The sequence below is a fragment of the Myotis brandtii genome, unplaced genomic scaffold, assembly GCF_000412655.1.
Source record: "Myotis brandtii unplaced genomic scaffold, ASM41265v1 scaffold382, whole genome shotgun sequence".
NCBI classification, from domain to species: Eukaryota; Metazoa; Chordata; class Mammalia; order Chiroptera; family Vespertilionidae; genus Myotis; species Myotis brandtii.
The window spans coordinates 262,955-287,106 of NW_005364671.1; the positions used below are offsets into that span (position 1 = coordinate 262,955).

General features: G+C 42.3%; 1 protein-coding gene and 1 long non-coding RNA gene across 3 annotated transcripts in view; one reads left to right on the top strand and one right to left on the bottom strand.

Annotated features, from left to right (window-relative positions):
• Positions 1-3,566: 3,566 nt before the first annotated feature.
• The window catches only part of ORC1 (origin recognition complex, subunit 1), a 24,153-nt gene continuing 3,567 nt past the window's right edge, over positions 3,567-24,152 (top strand). The window contains exons 1-14 of one of the 2 annotated variants that reach the window (XM_014544787.1): positions 3,567-3,647; positions 4,334-4,433; positions 4,999-5,126; positions 7,282-7,460; positions 8,603-8,921; positions 11,650-12,013; positions 12,871-12,975; positions 13,561-13,756; positions 16,067-16,164; positions 16,726-16,827; positions 17,216-17,387; positions 17,952-18,059; positions 18,335-18,484; positions 19,164-19,283. In XM_014544787.1, coding sequence (XP_014400273.1) covers positions 4,339-4,433; positions 4,999-5,126; positions 7,282-7,460; positions 8,603-8,921; positions 11,650-12,013; positions 12,871-12,975; positions 13,561-13,756; positions 16,067-16,164; positions 16,726-16,827; positions 17,216-17,387; positions 17,952-18,059; positions 18,335-18,484; positions 19,164-19,283 — 2,136 coding nt within the window. In that variant the 5' untranslated portion in view covers positions 3,567-3,647; positions 4,334-4,338. Of the gene's footprint in view, positions 3,648-4,333; positions 4,434-4,998; positions 5,127-5,384; positions 5,469-7,281; positions 7,461-8,602; positions 8,922-11,649; positions 12,014-12,870; positions 12,976-13,560; positions 13,757-16,066; positions 16,165-16,725; positions 16,828-17,215; positions 17,388-17,951; positions 18,060-18,334; positions 18,485-19,163; positions 19,284-24,152 lie in introns of those variants that run through there. The other variant, XM_014544788.1, reaches the window with a different exon arrangement.
• LOC102249540 overlaps positions 18,492-24,152 on the bottom strand; it is a 12,066-nt gene continuing 6,405 nt past the window's right edge. Inside the window, exons 3-4 of the long non-coding RNA XR_313940.2 lie at positions 23,080-23,189; positions 18,492-18,544 (exon numbers count right to left, since the gene is read on the bottom strand). This is a non-coding gene — a long non-coding RNA (uncharacterized LOC102249540). The remainder of the gene's footprint in view (positions 18,545-23,079; positions 23,190-24,152) is intronic.

Sequence of the window (24,152 nt, forward strand, 5' to 3'; positions counted from 1 at the left end):
GAGAGAGAGAAACATCAATGATGAGAGAGAATAATCTATTGATTGCCTCCTGCACAGCCCCTACTGGGGATGAAGCCCTGACTGGGAATCAAACCATGACCTGGTTCATAGGTCGATGCTCAACCACTGAGCCGCACCTGCCAGGCTGAATATATTTTTATTTTATAATCTCTTTCACCTAATCAGCGAATTTTAGAAATAACATGTCAATAAGTTTTCTTAGGGAAGGTGCCCATGTAATCAGCATCTAGAATCTAGATGATCTAGATCAGTGGTTCTCAACCTTCCTAATGCCTCGACCCTTTAATACAGTTCCTCATGTTGTGGTGACCCCCAACCATAAATTTTTTTTCGTTGCTACTTCATAACTGTAATTTTGCTACTGTTATGAATCGTAATGTAAATATCTGATATGCAGGATATATTTTCATTGTTACAAACTGAACATAATTAAAGCATAGTGATTAATCACAAAAACAATATGTAATTATGTATTCAATATGTGTTTTCCGATGGTCTTAGGCAACCCCTGTGAAAGGGTCATTTGACCCCCAAAGGGGTCGCAACCCACAGGTTGAGAACCACTGATCTAGATGATCTAGAATCAGCCGTGGGCAAACTACGGCCCGCGGGGCTTGAAAAGAATCAAACTAAAAAAAAAAAAAGACCGTACCCTTTTATGTAATGATGTTTACTTTGAATTTATATTAGTTCACACAAACACTCCATCCATGCTTTTGTTCCGGCCCTCCGGTCCAGTTTAAGAACCCATTGTGGCCCTCGAGTCAAAAAGTTTGCCCACCCCTGATCTAGATTCTAGATCAAGAAACAACATGACCAGCATCCCAGAAAAACCCTTTCATGCTCCCTTTCAGTTACCTAGGTTACCTTCTATTCAGACTCCTAACACTATAGATTACTTTTACCTGTTTTTGAATGCTATATAAATGGACTAAATATAGTATGTATTCTTTTGGCATCTGACTTCTTTAGTTCATTGTTATTTTGTGAGGTTTTCCCCACTTTGTGCTTGGCTTAATTTCATCGCTTTATAATGCTGCTGTGAACATTCTGGCTCATGTATTTTGATGATAGGTATGTTTTTCTGTTGGGTAAGTTGTATTGGAATTGTTGGGTCATAGGATACGCATACGTTTAGCTTTAGTAGATACTGCCAATTTTCCAAAGTGGTTTTGCCAATTCACATGCCCTCCAGCAGTGTATGAATTCTGGCTGCTCCACATCCTTACCACACTTGGTATTCCCCTAATCATTTTCACATATTCATTTGTTCATTCACCTGTTATGTGCCAAGTCCAAAGGATGCAGTGATGAACAAGAGAGACAAGTTCCCAAGATCTCTGCTCTTTTGTAAGACAACATTCGGATATGGGAAACACTACATAAGAAAGTAATGTCATGGCTATTGCTTTGATAATAGGGTGGTGTAATGGAACGTGAACCTGAGGGGCAGAATAAGGGACAGGGTGGGCGACTTTCCATTGTGTATTAGTGAAGGCCCCTGAGGAAGTCTCACTGGAGCTAAGACTTGAGCCATCCCTATAGAGATTTCCAGGAAGAGTCTGAGTGCACTAATAGCTTTGGTCTGTTTGAGGTTTGGAAAAGCAGGCCTGGAGCAGTGATAGACCCAGGCGAGGCAGGTTATGTACAGGCCCACAGAGTCTTCTTTCCTATACCCTCTGACTGCTGAGCCGAGGGTGCATCACCCACACTGTACACATATATGCCTGTACAGTAGTCACCCTTATCTGCAATTTCACTTTCCAAGGTTTCAGTCACCTCCTTTAACTGTGGTCTGAAAATATTAAATGGAAAACTCCAGAAATACAAATTTATGTTTTGAATTGCACGTGGTACTTAGTAGTGTAGTGAAATCTTGCACTCTTCTGCCCAGGACTGAATCATCCTTTGTCCAGCGTATCCAGGCTATATGGGCTACCCACCTATTAGCTGGCTCAGTTATCAGATTGATTATCAGATATTTTGAAAGAGAGAAAGACCACATTCACATAAGTTATACTACAGTATATTATTATAATTGTTTTATTATTGTTGTTAATTTCTTACGGTGCCTAATTTATGAGTTAAAGTATATCATACATATGTAAATATAGGAAAGAACAGTATATATGTATAGGGTTGGGTATCCACGGTTTCAGGCATCCACTGGGGATCTTCAAACATCCTCTGAGGATAAGGGGAACTACTGTACTTGGTCTCATTGAACATAGCTAATGATCTAGAAAAGGAATGTTAAATTTTATCTTGACTTGGTTTTGAAGGATACCTACTTTAGTCAGCTAAAATATTGCCTGGATTTAAGAATTGAGAGATGGATTTGATGCCTTAACTTAGACATGATTAAGTACCTTATTGGTATGGAAATGATCTACTCTATGTCAAGTTTTTGTTTGAAACATGAGATCATTGTGACAGTGTAATCAAATATCATAGTCAAAATGACAGATCAGGCCATTAGATTATTTAAGAGTTGTAGAGCCCAGGCCAGTGTGGCTCAGTTGGTTGAGTGTCTCCTCATGCACCAGGCGGTTTGATTCCTGGTCCAGGTTGCAGGCTCAAGCCCCAGTAGGAAACATGCAGGAGGCAGCCAATCAATGGTAATATACTATTCTAATTCTGTTGTTTTCAACATAGACTGCAGTTATTGGTCCTGCTATCAGTCATTTGGAGTAATTTTGTCAGACTGCATTAAAATTTTTTTTTACCCCAGTTTTGTCAAATTTTAGCTTCATAAGAAAAGCATTGAATTTAGAGGAAAGGCTTATTTTTCTTATTTATTTATTTGTTTTTGTTGTCAGTTACAGTTGATATTCAATATTATTTTATACTAGAGGCCCGGTGCACGAGTTCGTGCACAGGCGGGGTCCCTCAGCCTGGCCAGCAATCAGGGCCAATAAGGGCCAGCTGGCCAGGGGGGAGGGACCGAGGGAGGTTGGCTGTGGGAATGCACTGAACACCAGGGGGCAGCTCCTGCATTGAGCATATGCCCTCTGGTGGTCAGTGTGCATCATAGCCACCAGTCAACTGGTCGTAATGGTCACTTAGGATTTTATATATATAGATTAGTTTCAGGTGCACAGCAGAGTAGTTAGACACTTATATAAGATTTATTTTCTTCAGTGGGGGAAAAGGAGACATGTAATACTTTAAACAAAAAAGAATTTTAAAAAATAATAATTTTTACATCATTACTATTTGGAGCATGTACATACACTATTTTAATTAATATTAACTTGTTAATACTACATATAGAAGTCCATTTCAACCTGAATATATTATTGAAATAATAATTATGATCACTATATATGTATCTATATTACACATATAAAATCATGTTTTTTCTCAAAAAATATTTATTTTCTTAATTATTTAAATGTACGATAATGGGTTGGCATTATTATTAGGACAAATGGCAGTTTCCAAATTTTAAAGATTAGCATATATGTTTGGATTTTTTGTTCACATTTTTGTTTTTGTCAATAAAAACGTCTTTTATCCATGTACTTTAATACAAGCATTTCTTTTCAGCTATTCAAAATACTTACATCCAGGACCTGTTAGCTACCCCCCAAAAAATACCCCTTACAACTGTCAGAGCAATACAGGTAAGTGACACTTTTTTTTTCTTTAATGTAAGTGGAATAATATACTTAGTAAAACCCATTGCTATTCCCACAAATGCCTCTTGAATGTTTTTGCCTCCATCTCTTGGAATCCCTCATTTCATTCCATTTTATCAATATATGCTCATTATTTAATATTCAGTTCAGGAAACCCATATAGGAAGCCCTTCCTCCCCAAATAGCCACAAGACCCGGTCCTGTACTTACAGTAGTCTCTCTGCTCTTTCTCTTGATTCTTCACACTATTTTGTCCTTTGGTGCATTTATAGTTTATCCCTTTCTAGATTATAAGTGTTATAAAGACACAACCAACCACTGTATCACTGTGTTTTAGTTTCAAGTTCTTAGCTGTTTCATGCCTATCACTGTACCTTGTACCTAGTAAGTACTTCTAAACATTTATAGTTCATTTCTTACATATTGAGCCTCCTGTTGCCCTGGATAGAAAGAGATAAGCATAGAGCAAGACATACACAGATGATACTAAATGGCTTATGCTTGATCTTCATAGAGCTTTAACTTTTTCCTAAAAATGTTTTCTAAGTCTAAAATGTGTGAGAGTGTAGCTAGGGCAGGAAAGAAGGTTGAACTCATTGAAAGCGGGAATTGTGTCCTATAATCCATCAAAGTGTTGTCATGTTTACTCAGAGTTAGTGACTTTTACACAGGAGCCATGGCGTACTGCTCTACAAGGCTGAAGAGCAGACCGACTTATTCGTGGGTTGGCAGCCCATTGTTGGATCGAAAACTACACTACCAAACCTACAAGTGAGTGATTTGGTTGTCCTGGAAATATGACTTCTCCGGGCTAAACTGTTAATAACTTGTATCTAGCCTGTTCTCGTTACTATATATTGAGGACTGAGGGATAGTAAATATGAATTGATTGTAAGGAGAGGTTTCATTTGATGCAAGAAGATGGTAGCATAAATATAGCAGTTTAATGATAAAAGAAGACGTCAGTTTAATAAAATGTGATATGCATGACGTTGTCTTTTAAGGTAGAGTCTATGTAATTCTGCATAACAGGGTAGGGTTAAATGTTACTATGTGCTCCCAGCTCTAGAGATCCATGATTAATTTGATATTGTTATTGGGCAGCTTTTATGCCTTTGGAAGCCTTTGGTAGAAGGCTGAGGGAAGTAGGGTTCATATTAAGGCTTCTGGATTAATCATTCATGCCAAAACAATTCATTCAACCCATTTTGTCTACTCTTGCATAGAAACTGGTGAATTGTTTTTCCAGTAGGAGAATTGGTCAGCAGAGAGAACTATTTAGGGGGTTTTCCAGTTGGAGAGCACTTTCCTAACATGTTTCCCGGTTACTTCCTAGAGAAATGAGTGTGACATCAAAAGGTTGTTCGACTGAGATTCGCATTCAAGTTGGACAGTTTGTGTTGGTTGAAGGAAATGATGATGAAAATCCGTATGTTGCTAAATTGATTGAGCTGTTTGAAGATGGTGAGTTTTGGGTTGGAATGAAAACCATTCCTTGTCATGAATAATTGGGAAGTGCTAGGTGGTAGGGAAGGGAGGCAGTTACTGAAGCCTCTGTTCACAGCAGCATATAAGGTGTGAACCCTAGATTCTGAAGTGGGGTTACTTTAGCGCTAGCTGTACCTTCTTCCATCAAGTGGACTTCCTTACTAGAGCAGTATTGGATAAAATGGGATTTGGGGGGGGAGGGGCTCAAGAATTTAGCTTTTCCATTATTTTTAGGAGTGGGTAAGAATGGCCATTAGGCTGGATTTTTGGAATGGAGTGAAAGGATGAATTCAGGAAGAAGGGGGAAGAAAAAAATAGGTGATTTGCTTTTTGATAGGCATAAAGATTAGTAATGAATTTTGCAAATTCTTAATGAGAGAGAGGGTAGGTTGATTGGTATGAGTTGATGTTCAGTCAGTAAAACAAAAACACTTTAGTAGGTGTTTTACCCAGAGGGACTTATGTTTAAGTGTTGAAAAACAAAAATGGTGTTTCCCAGAGATCAGTAAGTGCAGAAAGCCACTTCTGCCCCTAAAACTGGAAGAGCAAAGGGAAAGTAGTGCTAACCAGAGCCTGCCTCTTCCAAGAGGAATTAGAGTTAATCCTGTGGCAATTTGGATCCCTAAAATAAAGGAACTGATAGAGTGAGTGGATAAAGATGTTTTACTAGTACATTACCTACATAGGAAGGATATTTGAGAGTATGGAGGAAAACCTCATCAAACTAATATCCACTAGGGCAGTGGTCGGCAAACTCATTAGTCAACAGAGCCAAATATCAACAGTACAACGATTGAAATTTCTTTTGAGAGCCAAATTTTTAAAACTTAAGCTATATAGGTAGGTACATTGTTATTAACTTAATTAGGGTACTCCTTAGCTGGCCTTTGCTAGAAACGTCCTCAATCTGATTGAGGTACGTTCGCTGAGGTCGACCCCTTCCAACTCTCCCATCCACACTCGTCTTGTACACTTGTTTCGTCTATCTCCTTTCGTTCATCCTCTCTATATGTCCAAACCATTTCAACATACCTTTCTCAATCCTCGACACTACATCTTCTTTCACTCCACAACGTTCCCTAAAATTAACTTAATAAACTTTACTTTTGTCACCCGTGCACGATTTGCAGACATGACTAGCACTAACCATTGCACATGAGACTGCTGACTGACTGGCTCACTCAACTCGTGCATGAATCGCACGCCTCCCCTGCGCCCGCGTCTCCTGTCGCCCGACCGACCGACCGACACCCCCACTTCTTCTAATGCCACTTCTTCAAAATAGACTCGCCCAGGCCGAAAACCGACTTCTGCGCATGGGCCACGAAGTTTCAACCACACTGTACATGCGCGCCCCCACGTGGTATTTTGTGGAAGAGCCACACTCAAGGGGCCAAAGAGCCGCATGTGGCTCGCGAACTGCGGTTTGCCTACCACTGCACTAGGGGGAGCACCTCAGCAGTATGGACTTCAGTATTTGAAGTATGGGCCCTGTGTGCAGATTTTAGAATCCTTGTGTGGTGCCTCAGTCTTTCTCTGAAGAGAGCAAAGGAAGAGAAGAGGCGATGATGGTGATGGCACTAGAGTGTATGTGCTTTTATTTGGAGCAATGCTGGTATGCAGTAATGTTAATGGTGTCGTACAATGATAACACTGAAGATTGCAAGCACATGTTTGCCGGAAGTCATTTCAGTGACTGATACTCTGATTCTTGCCAGGATTTTTGCTTTTCTACTGTTTGATGGCTTCTTTATAAGCATTGATTTATAAGGTTTGTTCAGTGCCCTTGATTAGAATTGCTCCTCTCAAATGCCTTTAGTAACTTTTTTGATGACTGACAGTCACAATTAGGAAGTGGTGGAGCAAAGAGAAGAACATGGGTGCGGGGTTGAGTCAAATTGCTGCTGGTTGGTCTTGTGACCATTGAAAAATCATTTAAGGTCCCTGTAACTCAATTACTTTGCCTATGTAAGGAAGACAGCCATAGTCCCTATCTTATAGGGTTATTGTGAGGGTTAAAAATAATACGTTAATCAAATATCATCAAGTGCTTAGCACAGTGTCTGACACAGATGAAGTGCTTAATAAAATGTTCTGGCATTTTCTTAACCTTCCTACCTATCCCTCCTAGTTTCTGAACCTTATTGCAAGAAACGTGCTAGAGTACAGTGGTTTATCCGGTTCTGTGAAATTTCTGTCAGTAAACAGCATTTGCTGGGTCGGAAGCCCGATGTGCAGGAAATATTCTGGTATGATTACCCCGCCTGTAACAGCAACATTGATGCCGAGACCATCACTGGCCCTGTGCAGGTAGGTGAAGCCTTGATTTTCACTTCTATCTTGAAGCTTATGTCTGTCTGCCTCCTAAACTGCATGACCTTAAAGGTATTACCGACTCTGATTTACCCCACGGAAATGATTTTTTTGCTGTTTGTCATCTTCTCTGCTTGTCTGTCTACTTCATCTTAACAGATATTTATTGAGCTCACTTACCATGTGTTAGGAGCCTCCTGGAGGGAGTGAGCTGAGGGATGAGCAGGAATTAGCAAATGTACTGCAGTGGGAAATTGTGTTTAGCTATGATTGTGGTAGGCATGAAGCATTGCGAGGCTGAATACATCTGCTTAAGTGAGGACTTCACCTTCAATAAAGCAGTACGAAGAGTGCTGATTACTGCAGGCAAATTGTGTTATGGGACTTTATGATAAATCAGGTTCCGATGAGCTGTAGTCTGAACTGAGACACTAGTTCAGAGACTAAGATATGGGTTATTCCTCAAGCTACCTCAGGCCCAAAATGAGACTAGATCATAGTGTGAATTGTGGTCTCATGGTGAGTAGGTGGTTGATTTAATGGTACTGCAGAGAGACTTTGGTCTGGCATGACGATAGTAACATTTTTCTAATCTGGGCCAGAGTGAAGGAATGAAAGGCAGATGTATAAGTTGACACAGCAAGATAGGTAGATTGGGAAGGGCAGAGAGGGAGGAGTGTGTTTAGGGAGGAGCACTATGGTGAGAATGAGCAGGACTGTGACAAGCCAAGCTGGACTAATGATGGAAGGCCATTTTGAAGAGTATTGAGCACTCAGGAGGTAAAATGAGTCCAGATTTGAGAAGGCATTGAAACTCAGTTTAAGTAATCTGATCTTGCTATAGTGGGGAGCCATTATAGACTACTGAGCAGTGGAGCGTGCTTAGAGACGTTTCTGTGGGGAAATTTGGCATGGCTGAAAAGCATGGCCTGGAAAAGGAACCAGCATAGAGTGTGGATGTCAGCGAGGAGGCGTCTGTGGAAATATGCTATGCCTTGGCTGTGTCTCTTTAGTTTGGAAGAGGAACGTTCCAGAGAAGGATGCAGACTTCAGTGCTTTTTGATTATAGTCATCGTGGAGCATTCCTTGGCTATTTTGGTCCTCATTTCTTCCTATTCACCTTTACTTTCCAAATTCAGGTAGTAGCTTTAGCCCCAGATGAAGTGTTACCTACAGCTCTGAAAAATGAGAAGACGTTCTTTGTGAAACTGTCTTGGAATGAGGAGAACTTCAAACCACTATCCCCAGAATTGTTTGCAGAGTTGAATAAGCTACAAGAAGGCAGTCCTAGAGGCCAGAAGCCCATGAAAACCAAGAATAGCAGCATAGACAGCCCTTCTTGGACCACGGCAAAGCATGGTGTCAAAAGGATTGAATTGAGGCACTCCACCTCCAAATCTCACCAAATTCCTACCCACCTTGTTACCCCAAGGGCAAGGAAGAGGCTAGAGCTTGGAAGTAAGTGTGGAATGGATCACAGTGGGCAATTGAGGCTAAAGGAATAAGATATTAATTCATACTACAATATTAAGTTCGTGCAGCAGTGGGCCAGGTACTGATCGGACACATGTTGAAATATACATAACATAAAATTTACCATTTTAATCTATTTTAAGTGCACAGTTTAGTGGCATTAAATATATTCACATTGTTGTACAACCATCACCATCATCTTCTAACCATTAAACAATAACTCTTAATTCCCCCATCCAAGTGGAATCATACAGTATTTGTCTTTTTCTGACTGGTTAAGTTAACATAAAGTCCTCAGGGAATATCCACATTGTATCATGTGTCAAAATTTCCTGTCTTTTTAATGCTGAAATAATATGCCATGGTATGTATGTGCATATCACATTGTATTTACCCATTCATCTATGAATGGACATTTGGGTTGCTTCTACCTTTTGGCTATTGTGACTAATGCTGCTATGAGTACAGGTGTATAAATATCTACTTAAGTCCCTGCTTTCGTTTTGGGTATATACCCAGAAGTGGAATTTCTGGATTGTATAGTAATTCCATTTTGAGGAATCACCATACTGTTTTCCATAGCAGCTGTACCATTTTACATTCTCACCCACAGTGTACAAGGATTCCAATTTCTCTACCTCCTTCCCAACACTTGTTATTTTTGTTTTGGATAGTAGCCATCCTAATAGGTGTGAGGTTGGTATGCCATTGTTGTATTTTTCTATGATTAGTGATACTGAGCTCTGTAAATGAGTTTCACAATAAATCGATGAACAAAATAGATCCAGAGACATAGAAGCATGGAACAGACTTCAGAATCTCAGAGGGAAGGCGGGTGGGAGGTGGGAAGAGATCAACCAAAGAACTTGTATGCATAACCCATGGACACAGACAATAGAGTGGTGAAGGCTTGGGGTAGGGGGCCGGGGATGGGCTAGAAGGGGTCAATGGGAGGAAAAGGAGGAACATATGTAATACTTTCAGCAATAAAGATTTAAAAATAATAACAAATGAGCTATTGAAGATCTCTGCTACTAAGGTGACATTGCCTTTTAGATCCCTAGTAGAAGAGCTAAAAGACATATATACTTTAAAATTCTTGAAATCATACTGATATTTCTAGTCTATAAATAACAGGGCTCTTCCCCTTCTTCCCACAGTACATGATTGTATCACCTTCTTTAGGGAGAAGAGCCCTGACTCCCAGGAGCAAGCCTAATATACACGGAAGAGTCTCACAATAGCTATACCAATACTACTACTGGCAGTAAACTTAATCAAGTGAAAGTTAAAATTTTATTTGCATTGCTTTATGCCTTTAGAATGTATTCCATTGATGAAGTAAAGTTGGTTAAATTTTTTTCTTCTGATGTTTATATTATAGGTGAAATACAGTTAGGTTATTTTATTTCTGTTCATGTTCAAAGACCTGTAAGATCTGGCCTTTTCTTTCATGCCCTATCTTTTTTTTTTTAAATATATTTTATTGATTTTTTTACAGAGAGGAAGGGAGAGGGATAGAGAGTTAGAAACATCAATGAGAGAGAAACATCGATCAGCTGCCTCCTGCACATTCCCTACTGGGTATGTGCCCACAACCCAGGTACATGCCCTTGACCGGAATCGAACCTGGGACCCTTGAGTCCGCAGGCCGACGCTCTATCCATTGATCATGCCCTATCTTTATTAACCATCTTCATTAGCACTTAGGTGCTTTAGAACAATTATTTTACTTCATATCATAGACACCCATGTATATCATCTACCCTGTTAGACTGGAGTGTCTTGTGACTGGGGACCAGGATTGTCTCATTCAATTTTTGTTTCCTCCGAGCACCTGGCACATACCTTGCCATTTTAACAGCTCAATTGATACCTGTGAATGAATGTCAGGTTCGTGGTGCTTGCAGTCATGGTGAGAGAGGAGCAAATCTTAATGTGGTCCTGTGTATTCACTGAACCCAACTGGTTGCCCCTAGGGATCCAACTTCTCTTTATTGGTAGACTTAATCTGAGCTAAGAAAAATCTAGGCCTTGGTGTTAGTCAGCAGAGCCACTGGTATAAGTTTTTCTTTTTTTTTCCAATCTTTAATTTCTTTATTGATTAAGGTATTACATATGTGACCTCATTCCCCCCATAAACCCTCCCACCACTCATGCCCTCACCCACCCTGTTGTCTGTGTCCATTGGCTGGGCTTATATGCATGCATACAAGTCCTTTGGTTGATCTCTCCTCCTTACCCCCACCCTCCCCTACTTTCCCTCTGAGGTTTACAGTCTGATCGCTGCTTCTCTGTCTCTGGATCTGTCCCTGTTCATCAGCCTATGTTGTTCACTTTTCCACAAATGAGTGAGATCATGTGGTATTTATTGATATAAGTTTTTCAAATGCTGTTTGTTGAATGAGGCTGAGGATGTGCAGTGATCTGGTAGATTACTTCAGAGAAATCCAATTAAACATTTACCTACAAAAGCTGACTTAATAGTTGACTTATGGTTCTAACTAGGAAAATCACCCCCAGAATTTAGGAGAGAGACTAAAAATAATATAGCTACCTGACCTGGGAGGGGAAAAGCATGGGATAATTCAAAATATGGAGAACTCATGTCTCTGTATGACTTCAGTGGATGCATTTAGCTATAATGAGATTGGAGGTGTGTATAGGGCTAGTTAGAAAATTCACACTTTGTGGTGATTTCTCTTGGGCCTAGGTTTCCCTGTGACACCTCACACTAGGATTTCCCAGCAGACTTCGCAGGTGTCTTTGGAGTCTCCCAGAAGGACTAAACGGAAAGTGGCCTCTGAGATCACCTCACCTTCTAAGAGGTCTCAGCCTGATGGACTCCAGACCTCATCTCCAGCTCTGAAAGCCCCAGAGAAAACGGGGGAGATGCGACGCTCCTGTGCTGAGCAAGACAAGGCTTCACATGAACGTCCCATGATCCTGAGAACCCGGGTCCCAGCTTTGAAAACCACAGAGATTAGTCAGGAAATAACACTTGACCCTTTAAGAGGGGGAAAAAGAAGCTCCGTGGTGCCTTCTGTGGTTCTGAAACCACAAAAGATGAAAAAGAGGTGAGGGGATGTTACCCTTCCTCCCACAGAGCAAATCCAGACGGTTCACATGATGTGAAATGTGTTGTCACAGTCCATAAAGTTAGAGCAGTGGGTTGCAAGTCTGAATGTGTCAGAATCACCTGGAGGTTTTCCAAAACACAGGTTTCTGAGCCTCTTTCCAGGAATAGGGAATTAATCTCCAAATGTCAGGCCTAAGAATCTGCATTTTTGAAATGATCTGGATGATTCTGGTATAATCAGATGCCCCTTAGGGATCACTGCTTCAGACGATAACTTCCTAAACCTGAATTGCTTCATAGTCATGGATTTCATTACTTGCCACATTTTAACAGCCATTTATTTCGTTTATAAAAAACAACACTGGAAACCATTCTCAAATACATGTAGATAATGCATCTAGAACAAAGTTTACATTTTGGCACTAGGCAGTGTTTGTACATAATAATGTGAGGACTGCACAAATAATGCAAGGAGCCAGAAATTACACATTTCAGTGTTTCCTGCTCAGAAATTCCAGCATCCAGCTCCTCATAGGTTTGCTTGATAAATGCTTTGTATTTAATATATAGCTGCATTTCTGCAGGGTAGATTGTAAAGTCATAAATATGTCAGAAGGAAAAAAGGACAAGATAGTGTGCCTGAGGTTAGTATATTTTGGTCTCTAGTTGAATGGTGAGTCTTATTTAAATAATAAGCTTTAAGCAAACTTTTTTCTCTGGGTTTTAGTCAATTACAAACTTTTTAGCAAAGTGATTAGTTCCTGCAAAAGGAATAGGAGCAAGTCAGGCCACCTGACTCTCCTCTAGAGCCTGCTGCTGATCCCCAGTGCCTGAAACTGCTGTGATACCTTGCAGGGAGGCACAGACACCAGACGCTCAGGATGAAGCTACCTCTACTCCCCATCGTATCCGCAGAAAGAGTTCTCTCATGACTTTGAATCGGATCAGGCAGCAGCTTCGGTAAGAGTGCTCCTTGGCAGGCAGAAGTACGTTTGTCACTGCCATCTGTGGTGTCTATAATCTTATTCCACTTCTTAAAGCCTCTTACAGTTCTTATTTGTTATTTGCTATTCCATTGAAATTCACCTTTTTACCTAGTATGTCTGGAATTGTGTTAGTTTACATAAATGTCAGTTAGAAAGGGGCAAGAAATGCTGTTCTGGGCATAGGTGGCTCTCGGGGCCTCATAATCACACCTGGCAAGACTGTTAGAGGGATGCCTATAAGCATGAACTTTGATTCTGATACTCTTGAATGTAAAGCCGAGCTTTGTCATTTACTCTCTGTATAACCTTGGGAAGGTTACATAACCTTTCTAAGCCTCAGTTTCTTCATCTATAAAAATGGGAATAATAATATACAGGTCACAAAACAATATAAATAAAGCCCTTGCCAGAGTACCTCGGTAGCAGGCAAGTGGAGCACATCTTATACTGCTCGCCACAGCAGACACTCTTAAACACCTCCAATCTACACTAACCTGTTAGGGTGCCTCTGATTTAGACTTCAAACACTGAATATCAGAAAATGTGTCCCACCATTCAGGTTTTTAGATAATAGAAAAAATGACAAAGAAGAGGAAGAATTTCTGCCTGCAGCAGAGATTGCAGACTCGGACAGTGAGGAGGAAGAGGCTTCGACACCATCTCTTCCAAGGAAAACACGCAGTTGTGTGTCCAGGAACCTACACTCTTCCACGAAGTCGTCCTTACACACCCCCTCCAAGACACCAAAGAAAACCGTAAGGTTCTTTTAGCTTTATTTTCCAGTGAAGCATCCCTCTCAATTTAAAATGTGATGGCTGATATCACACTATTATTAGTAATAGTTGGGTTCTGAGTACAGGTGTGTTGTATTGAAAGCTATTACACTTGGAATATTCATGAACCCTAGGGCTGAAAATGAATCCAGAATTAGGGGTGGGGAACCTTTTTTCTACCAAGGGCCATTTGGATATTTATAACATCATTCGAGGGCTATACAAAATTATCTTAAAAACTAGCCTGCTATGCTTGGTCAAACATTTAATTAACTCACCCCTAATGCCTTGGCAGGGCCAGACCAAATGATTTCCTGGGCCTTCTATGGCCCACCAGCTGGACATTCCCCACCTGTGCAGTAGATAGTGATTTTTGAGTTCCCTTTAAAATACAAAACCATGGCCAAGAGCCGAACTTCCAGAGGGAAGGACAGAACTGGCACTTGATCTTTGCATTTGAGTGTAATCAGTGCTCAGTGGGTATTGAATCAGGGCTGCTGAGCCGTGTTGTCTTTACTCTGAGACAGGCCAGTAAGCCAGGACAAGCAGAATAGAGAAATTGAGACGGACAGCTGAACAAACTGGCCCAGCAATTTACAGCCAGACACAGAAGGTCACCTCCCTAGAGATCACGTCTAGGCCTCAGTTGTATTTAAGCTCCAGGCCCAGAAAAGCAGCAAACCCAGGTAGGCAATGCCAGGAGCAGCTGCATTAACTAATGATCCTTGCCCTGGCACCTACCAATCAATAGAGATCATGAACTTGAAAGGGCACACCAGGAAAACTAATGACTCTTCTGCTGAGACCTCCCCTGATTCCTGCCTGCAAGAGAGAGATAAAAGCCTCGAAACAAAGGACCCAACACATGCTCTCCCTCTGGAGAGCAACCGGTGCCATTTCCTTCCCCCTGTTCTCCCACATCTGTGCATCCCCAAACTCTAAGGGACCCATGAGACTTGCAACCAGGGGAGCAATGGGCAGTGGCAGCTGTCCCAGGCTAACCCCCCTGACCCTGTCTCCAAGGGCCCCTTTTCTCTGACTTCCCAGAGAGCTAACGCAGCCCAGCCTAGGCTATTCTGTTGCTTCTACTTTGCTAAACCCTTCCTTGTTTTACTGTCCCCGGCCCTAATAAATGTACCCCCATAGTCACCTGGACTCGTATCGTGAAATTTTTCCTGCACGAAGTCAAGAACCTACACACTACTGGCTGGTTGTAGGCAGACCTGCTCAGGGTCCAGTCACTTGTCCGGTAACAGTGTCACTTGATATGCGTGAGAAACAAGGAGTACTACTCAGGTATTGGTAATGAGTTGTGTAACTGGAAGAGAATAATGGATGTCTCTTCTGCTTCCTATGGAACTTTAACAAAGAGTCTTCCCATGTTCAGATGTGTATTAATGTTATTGCGACCTTCAGAGAGAGCCTTAGAGCAGGAGTCTTTGACCAGTTAAATTTTTTTGTGGAGCATATTGTTCTTTGGAACACCTCCATGGAAGGAAATCCAATAGATAACTTTTAGACGTGAGGCGATCTTACCTGGGATTCTTTTTTATGCAAAGAATTCCTACCTTCTGGTTTGATTGCATCTCCTGGGTCCCACCGAGAAGAAGAGATATCATATTGGGAGTGAGGGCATCTTTAGCATAATAAAAAAGACCAGAAATCTACCAAATTCTTGATACATTCTTTTTATTTATTAATTACTACTAAATTGATTGGGGTGACATTTTGATACATTCTGAGCAAGGTTTTCTTACTCCTTTCCTGTTTTCTCCAAAGTTATTAGGTGTTAAGCCGGTAAACAAGGTCTAACCATGTTTTCAAACCATTCTATAGGAGGATCCTCTGAATCAAACCCAGTTTATGCCTCCCACTCAACCCTATGTTTGGGCAGGGTAGTTAGGATTTCTTTATAATTTACCTTTTTTTTAAAGTAATATTTTACTTTTAAATAGTGTTTAATCCATACTTTCATTTATTCTTTCCCCAGATTGACATTGTTTTCAAATCCTAATACTGTGTGTAAATTGGAAAAAAGAAATTGTGTTTGGACTATGAACAAAGTGTATGTGTGATGTGAGGAGAGAGAGGGAGAATCATGGTATTTTATACATAAAAGAACTAAGAAATACACCACTTCTCTTCTTTTTAGCAAGTCATCAGGAATCAGATTTGCTAATGTGTCCTGGATGGTGTTTTGCTTTGTTGTTGGTTTGTGTGTGTGTGTGTGTGTGTGTGTGTGTGTGTGTGTTGTTTTTTTCTGAAATATGTTCTCTCTTTTTCTGAATATAGCCCAAGCCTAGAATGCCACATTCTGCCACTCCCCAGATCCGCAGCCGAAACCTGGCTGTCCGGGGACCTGCCAGCGTGCTAGAGGAGGCCCGGCTAAGGTAACACTGCTCATGGGCCCCTTTCAGATAGGAAGAGATGGGCCTCTGCTTTCATTCACGTGAAACAGGAGTAATAATAGAGTACAATGAACATGTGTGTTCAGAGAGAAGAAACCTCTCCAGTAGTGTCTGGGTCAGCTAATGCAGACTGGTTCTAGGAGTCACCGTCCAGTCTGCTGCCATCCTTTTCTCAGGGATGGAGGTGACTAGTCAGGACACTCCTTCTCAAGTGTCACACTCTTTAGAACTGTGTTGGGACTTGTAAAAAATATACAAGCCTGCATCCTTCCAGAAATCAACCGAATCAGAATCTCTTGTGGGATGAGGTTCAGCCATGTGATTTGGGGAAAGCTTCCCAGGTGACGTGTACCTTTGGTTAGCACCACTGAGTTGGTGATTTGGGGAGAGAAAGGGATTATGCAACTACATGAAGAGATTTGAGAATGAAGACATTCCCTTGGGTTTGTGATTAAGGTTTTATGTAGAAACTAGATAAGTCTTTCAATTTATTATTGAATAGATGGTGAAATGCTTCTAAAATCCTCCTTTTCCCTTATTTAGTCTGCATGTTTCTGCTGTACCTGACTCTCTTCCCTGTCGGGAAAAGGAATTCCAAGATATCTACAACTTTGTGGAAAGCAAACTCCTTGATCATACTGGAGGGTGAGTCATGCTGAGCCAGGTCGGATGGTCGGGGGAGAAGGCTCCTGCTGGTATACCCCTCAGGTGTTAGAGATCGGCCAGATGGTCTTTGCCCCGTGTCAGGAGAACAGGGAAAAGCCTAAAGCTTATAAAGCAGCTTTTTGTTGTCAAAGTTATTCTGTAGGAATAGGAATTCTGTTTTTCAAAGAAAAATGACACTGCCATTGCTTGTGGAATGAATGATTCTATGGAAACAGGCCCTGCTCTAATCAGCTTCCCAGATAGTCCCTACTGCCCCCACCTCCACATTTCAGGGCTCTTGGTCCTTCCTTCAGCAGACATTTGCTCACTCCTAACTGGTGAGGCAGCTGGCACAGACCTAACCCTCACGCCTTCCCTTCCTGCCTAGGTGCATGTATATCTCTGGGGTACCTGGGACCGGGAAGACTGCCACTGTACACGAGGTAATACACTGTCTGCAGCAGGCGGCCCAAGCAAATGATGTTCCTCCCTTTCAATACATTGAAGTCAATGGCATGAAACTGACAGAGCCCCACCAAGTCTACGTGCAGATCTTGCAGGTAAGCAAAGCAGTTTGGGCTTTTTGGAAAATACAGTCTTGGTGGTACATGAAAAGAAAAAGGTTTACTTCATTTTGTGCATATTACATATTTTCAACATTCCAGGCATTGCTCTTTGAGTAGAGATAGCAAGAGCAAAGGCAGAATTCCTACCCACAGGGACCTTAACGTCTAGGAGCTCGTTATGAAATGTTGGAAGCTAGTACTTACTGTCATGGTGAAAGCCATTTGCACACAGGAGGCAGTGTGGCAGACTAGAAAAGGGTTGGAGGTAGGCGCAAGTTTGCACCTCACTCTTGGTTCATTAGCTGTTCTCTTGTAACAGATAATGTCCAGTTATAAAGTTAGGAAGTAATGATTTTGGAGGGGCTTCTGGGACTAGTCTGTGGTTCATTTTCATTTCAATCACACAGACTTTCTCTATCTTCTGTCTTGGTGCCTTCCAAGTTTAGGGTAGAAGGCAGAGTATAGGATCCTGAAATCCTCAGACTAAATAGCTTCCTCTGTTTGCAGATTTAACTTTAAGCCCTTAGAGTTCACCATACCTGTTTTCCCCCAATGCAGAAGATGACAGGCCAAAAGGCAACAGCTAACCATGCAGCCGAACTGCTGGCAAAGCGATTTCGCACCCAAGGGTCCTCTCAGGAAACCACCGTGCTGCTTGTGGACGAGGTAAGGAGGTGCCCACAGGAGACTGGGAAAGAAGCCACATGGTTGTTGATCGAGATGTTTTGGGAGCAAGTACTGGGCAGGACGGAAGGTTTGGCTCCTTCCTTCATCTAAGCCTGTTGTCTGGTGGCAAGTGGCACGTGCCCACTGATTTCCTTGCTGCTCTGCCGATGTGCCCTGAGAAGCGCATGCAGCTAATACAGTGGTGACAGGTCTCACTCTGGGCCCTGGCGCGGTCTCTGTAGTTGACCCTGCATCTCTCTCCATTTCCCCGGCAGCTTGACCTTCTGTGGACTCAGAAACAAGATGTAATGTACAATCTCTTTGACTGGCCCACTCACAAGGAGGCCCAGCTTGTGGTCCTGGCCATTGCCAACACGATGGACCTGCCAGAGCGCATCATGATGAACCGGGTGTCAAGCCGACTGGTAGGTTCTGGGGCCGTTCTCAAGTTGTTCTTACAGATCCAGAAGCTGTGCTAAGGAGTCCTGCAAAAATGAATACATAGGACACTAAAATAAATGGGAAAAGTACGAAATGTGGATTCTAAAATTCTTCTCATTTTAAGTTGGAATTAAACATATCGCCATTGCATGATTTGCTGAAAACACATCTTGATGTTCTGCTGCCTGTGCACTGTTAAACTGCAGGGCCCTGGAGGTTTAATTATATTTAAAATGTATTTAAGCGCTTTCCCTTGCCAGGCAGTGTTAGATGGGTAGAGTGTAGCAGTGAGCAAGGTGGATGCAGTCTCTGCCCTCGTGGACCCCTGGTTCAGCCTGAACCACAGGTACTTCTAGGCATGGTGAGTGAGACCAGGAGCTGTGCCTGCACAGATCATAGAGCTGAAGATGCTCCCATCCACTCTCATCGGAGCACCTCTACTTGTCTCTACTTCTCAATGATTCTGGCAGAATAAAAGGATATTTTAAACTAAATGAAAAGTAGTTGAGAACTACCATTGTCAGTAACGAAGAGCTGGAAGCAGTGGGAGTCCCAGCATGAAATCTGCACACTGTTATGGATTTGGGGACGGTGGGTACCTTTCCACCAGGGCTATCAGAGGGCAATCCATGAACTTGTTTCTCTGTCATCCTGGCTCCCCAGGGTTTCACCAGGATGTCCTTCCAGCCCTACACTTACAGGCAGCTGCAGCAGATTCTAATGTCCCGACTCAAACACTTAAAGGCCTTTGAGGATGATGCCATCCAGCTGGTTGCCAGGAAGGTAAGTCACCGTCGGGAGGCCTAGCTGTACCTACAAAACGCGGCAATTCTTTGCTGAGCACCTGTTGGTGTAAGGTCCTGTGCTGGGTGCTCTGGGGATGAAGAGAAATTTAGGAAGTTTTGTAAAAACAAATACAAACAGTAGAAATGAAGTCCTGAAAAATTCCTGAAATCTTATTGTATGATAGGGGGCTATGACTATGGTGGGCTTAATCAATTAAAATGAAAATTAATTGATTCAGGGAGCAGACAGCTTTGTATAATGAAAGGAGCAGAATAGTTAAATAGACAAACCTGCTTTGAATTCTGGCTCTAACACTTAACAGGCATGTGGAAGGTTATAGGAAAGTTACTTTAAAACTTCCTGAGCCTCAGTTTACTTCTCTGGAAAATGGTAATAATACTAGCTACCTCATAGGGTCATTGTGAGAATGAAATTCAACCATGTCCATAAGGTGCCTGTAAGATTGGAGTTGCTCCAGGAAATGGAGGAATGCAGCCAGCAAGAGGGGAGTTTATTAGAGGGAATGGGGGGAAGCTCAGGACTCAGCCTCCGCTGTCCTTGGGGTTGAATTTTATGCACAACAAGCACAGGTGGAGGCTGGGCGGTGGAGTTCGTTGTCCTTCAGACCGATCAGTGCTGGCCGTTGTTATCGTTGGCCTGCTGTCTCGCCCTCCATGTGGCTGCCTCCTATTGAGCCAGATAGGGTGACCACTGGCTCTTCCACGAAATGAGGCTGGGGCCACTTTCTCATTCAGGACTTTCTAGTCCGCTTGAGCCAAATGTCCTCTGCTGGCCTGTCAGTGTCTAGCAAGGTGCACGCTCCATGGTAGGTATAAAATTTGAACTACATTCAAGCGTATCAAACTCGGGGCTCATGGGCCGCAGCCTCGTTTACGTCCTCCAGGCTCACTGGGAGAATGCCAAACGAGATTCCACTAACACTTATCTGAGGCTACTGAAGAATAAAGTGGGTTAAATATCTCCCTCAAGCTGAACACAAGAAACCACCCATCCACCGTATTTCAGCACTTAAGAGATTTATAAATGTATTTCTAGTGTCTTGCCTGGGATGGTGTGAACTCTGAATGCCTATAGCAGCAGCACATGTCTGCAGCACCTGCTCAGAACTGCTACTGACTGTTAGGTTCTGGGGTCAGGTGAGCCAGGTGGATGCTCCACTCCAGGCTTCACTTTCCAAGAGCGATCCCCCAAGTTACCATGTGATCCCCTGTTGGGTAGAGTTTTTCACTTCCATCATGCAAATTCTAAAAGTTTATGTTTTTCCTCCAAATGGTCCTTTTTTATGCCTATTTGAGGTTATCTTCTTCCTTTTCCTCCAAGGTGCTTTTGTCTGTTGGTTTATCCTGCACTGTTCCTTCCCTCAGATGTCTTCTTGGTTGTCCACTTAGGTATAAGAATGGAGACTACAAAGCTTATTGGGAGCTCAGAGCACTTGAGTAAGCTTCACTGGGAGAGTCTGATGGGCCAATTTCCATATCTTTAGTTGTTTTCATTGGGATGGTCAGATTTCCTGTAGTTGGCTTCCTGTGTCCTGCCTAGAGGGCAGTATGGGGTGGGGTAGGTGGGCTGGCGTCAGAGTTCAGGATGCAAATGGTTAGGGACATCCCCTCCCCTCTGACAATTCCTGGTGTCCTGGCCTAGAGACTTTGTTTATTCTTTTTTGAGAATAAATCTTGGGTCTTCTGCCATGGTATAAGAGGGAACATCTCCAGGGCAAAGAGTTTTATGGAAACAGTACAAATTAACAAGGCACAAAATTTTCTCAGAGCCCTAAACTCTTCCTCCCCACAGTGGCCCTAATGTTCATCCAACAGCACGAAATGGGAGAGGATCTAGGGCAGTGGTTCTCAACCTTCCTAATGCCGTGACCCTTTAATTATTTTCATTGCTACTTCATAACTGTAATTTTGCTACTGTTATGAATTGTAATGTAAATATCTGATATGCAGGATGTATTTTCATTGTTACAAATTGAACATAATTAAAGCATAGTGATTAATCACAAAAACAATATGTAATTATATATGTGTTTTCCGATGGTCTTAGGCGACCCCTGTGAAAGGGTCGTTCGACCCCCAAAGGGGTCGCAACCCACAGGTTGAGAACCCCTGATCTAGGGCAAGGGTCAGCAAACTTTTTCTGTGAAGGGTCGGGTAGTAAATGTTTTCGGCTTAACAGGCCATAACAGTCTGCCACCACTATTCAATTCTGCCTTTGCAATACCAAAAGCAGCTATGCACAATAGGTAAAGAATCCAGGGCAAGGGTCAGCAGACTTTTTCTGTGAAGGGTCAGGTAGTAAATGTTTTCGGTTTTACAGGCCATAACAGTCTGCCACCGCTATTCAACTCTGCCCTTGCAATACCAAAAGCAGCTATGCACAATAGGTAAAGAATACACATAGCTGTGTTCCATTAAAACTTTATTACAAAAACATGTGGGGCCATAGTGTGCTGACTCCTGGTCTAGGGCATCCATTTCTTAAGCACTCCTTATTTTAGCCAAACTTTACCACCAGTTTCAATACCACTAAACCTGAGCATTTTGTAGATTTTTAGTATAATTAGATTCCTCATTACTGTCTTAGGAATTCTTCAGTCTGCTAAGTCAACCACTACACTGCCACCTCTTTCCAACTGCAGAATTATATTGTTTACTCCTGTTGCTTCCCTTCCTCTTACGGTTCTTTGTCTTTTTTTGTTTTAATATATTTTTATTGATTTCAGCGAGAAAGAGGGAGAGAGAGAAACATCGATGAGAGAGAATCATCACTTGGCTGCCTCCTGCACATCCCACATGGGATCGAGCCTACAACCCGGGGCACGTGCCCGACCAGGAATCAAACCATGACCTCCTGGTTCATAGGTTGATGTTCAACCATTGAGCCACGCCAGCTGGGTGGTTCTTCGTCTTTTAATAACGTTTCAGGAGGCATCAAATTTGGGTGGTATTTTTACCCAAAACTCTTGCCTGTAATTTCAAACCTCTCTTGTTTCTTTACATATAAAGAAATAGAATACATCTATTTTGTATTCTGCATACTATATTTATAAAGTCTTTGTGAGTCCAATTCTATCAATTGCTGGTTCCCATGTATATGTGGCCTTGTTTCCTTATTATTGTATCTTGTTTTTTTTTTACTTATTTTCTTGTACTATATGCTCATGCTCCTTAGAGCTTTATCAGATAATTAATTGAGGCCTGGTTGGAGTTCATTTGGAATTTGTTTTTGTTTCTGTTAGTTACTGAAGGGCACTATCAACTGGGACCATTTTAAAACAACATTCTCCACTAGAGGTTTATAGGAGACACAACATAAATTTGGGCTCCAAATCCATGTGAAGACTTTTGGTTGCAAAGACTTCGTGAGCTTTCTAACCCTGCACCACTTAGTACCAAGGTCAAAACAGGCCATTTTTCTAGCCATCCTTCCGCAGGATGGTTCTCTCGTTCACCCTTATGCTGAGGTCGGGCCCATGATCATATAAGGTCTTCTCTTAGAGTCCATGCTGGGTAAGCCCCAGCTTTTTCTTTCATCTCCATCACCATCACAGCCGTCAGAAAGGATGCTTACGGTCACCAGGTTCACAGGTGCTCTCAGGGTGAGGACTGCTTTGGGTGTTTTCTTGCCTCCCGGGGTCCCTGTGCACTTTGCTTCTAGGCCTCTGCAGCAGCTCCAGTCCACGCTGTGAACACAGTACTGCTTCCCAAGGCAGTGGAATGGGCTCGGAGGAAAGAAGTGACAGGTGGAAACATCCACAGGACACCCTTACCTGCTGGATGTGGGAGGTCAGAGGAAGGGAAGAATGTAAGCTGATGCTCATGCTTCTCTCTTGAGTTACTGGAGAAGTGACTTTTGTTTTGAGCGTCTTAAATTTGAATTCTGAAAACAGAAATATACACAAAACATTTAAAAACGTCTGTAATCCTACTTCCCAGAAATGGCTTTTTAATGTCTGTGTGTTGTGTATCTATATGCCTATAAAATTTGCTTTTTTCGAACTTAACGTAGCATGAATATTTGAAGGAAATAATTATTTCAGCATGTCCTTAGGCTAATATCAGGATTGTTGGCAAGCACTGGGACTATAGAAACAGAGATCCTTGCAGGCCACAGTGAGTCCAAAGCTTCCCTCGGTGAAATTTAAATTGCAAGTGGCTTAGGTCAGTTTGGGAGAGAGGACAGGACTCCCTGTGAACGGAGCCCAGGAACCCCACTCTCTGTGCACATGCAAAGGAAGGAGCAACAGTGTAGTCTCTGGGAGTGTGGGTTGGTCTGACTCGGCTAACCACAGACTTCTCTGGGTCCCCACAGAAATATACAAAACATTTAAAAACGTCTGTAATCCTACTTCCCAGAAATGGCTTTTTAATGTCTGTGTGTTGTGTATCTATATGCCTATAAAATTTGCTTTTTTCGAACTTAACGTAGCATGAATATTTGAAGGAAATAATTATTTCAGCATGTCCTTAGGCTAATATCAGGATTGTTGGCAAGCACTGGGACTATAGAAACAGAGATCCTTGCAGGCCACAGTGAGTCCAAAGCTTCCCTCGGTGAAATTTAAATTGCAAGTGGCTTAGGTCAGTTTGGGAGAGAGGACAGGACTCCCTGTGAACGGAGCCCAGGAACCCCACTCTCTGTGCACATGCAAAGGAAGGAGCAACAGTGTAGTCTCTGGGAGTGTGGGTTGGTCTGACTCGGCTAACCACAGACTTCTCTGGGTCCCCCAGACACGCAGCCTCCTTCCCTCTTGATTCTCGTTTAGCCATTGACCAAGCCATCTCCAAAATTCACACAAATGCTGTGAGGAGGCTCGGCTATGGCTTTACCTCCAATCCCCGC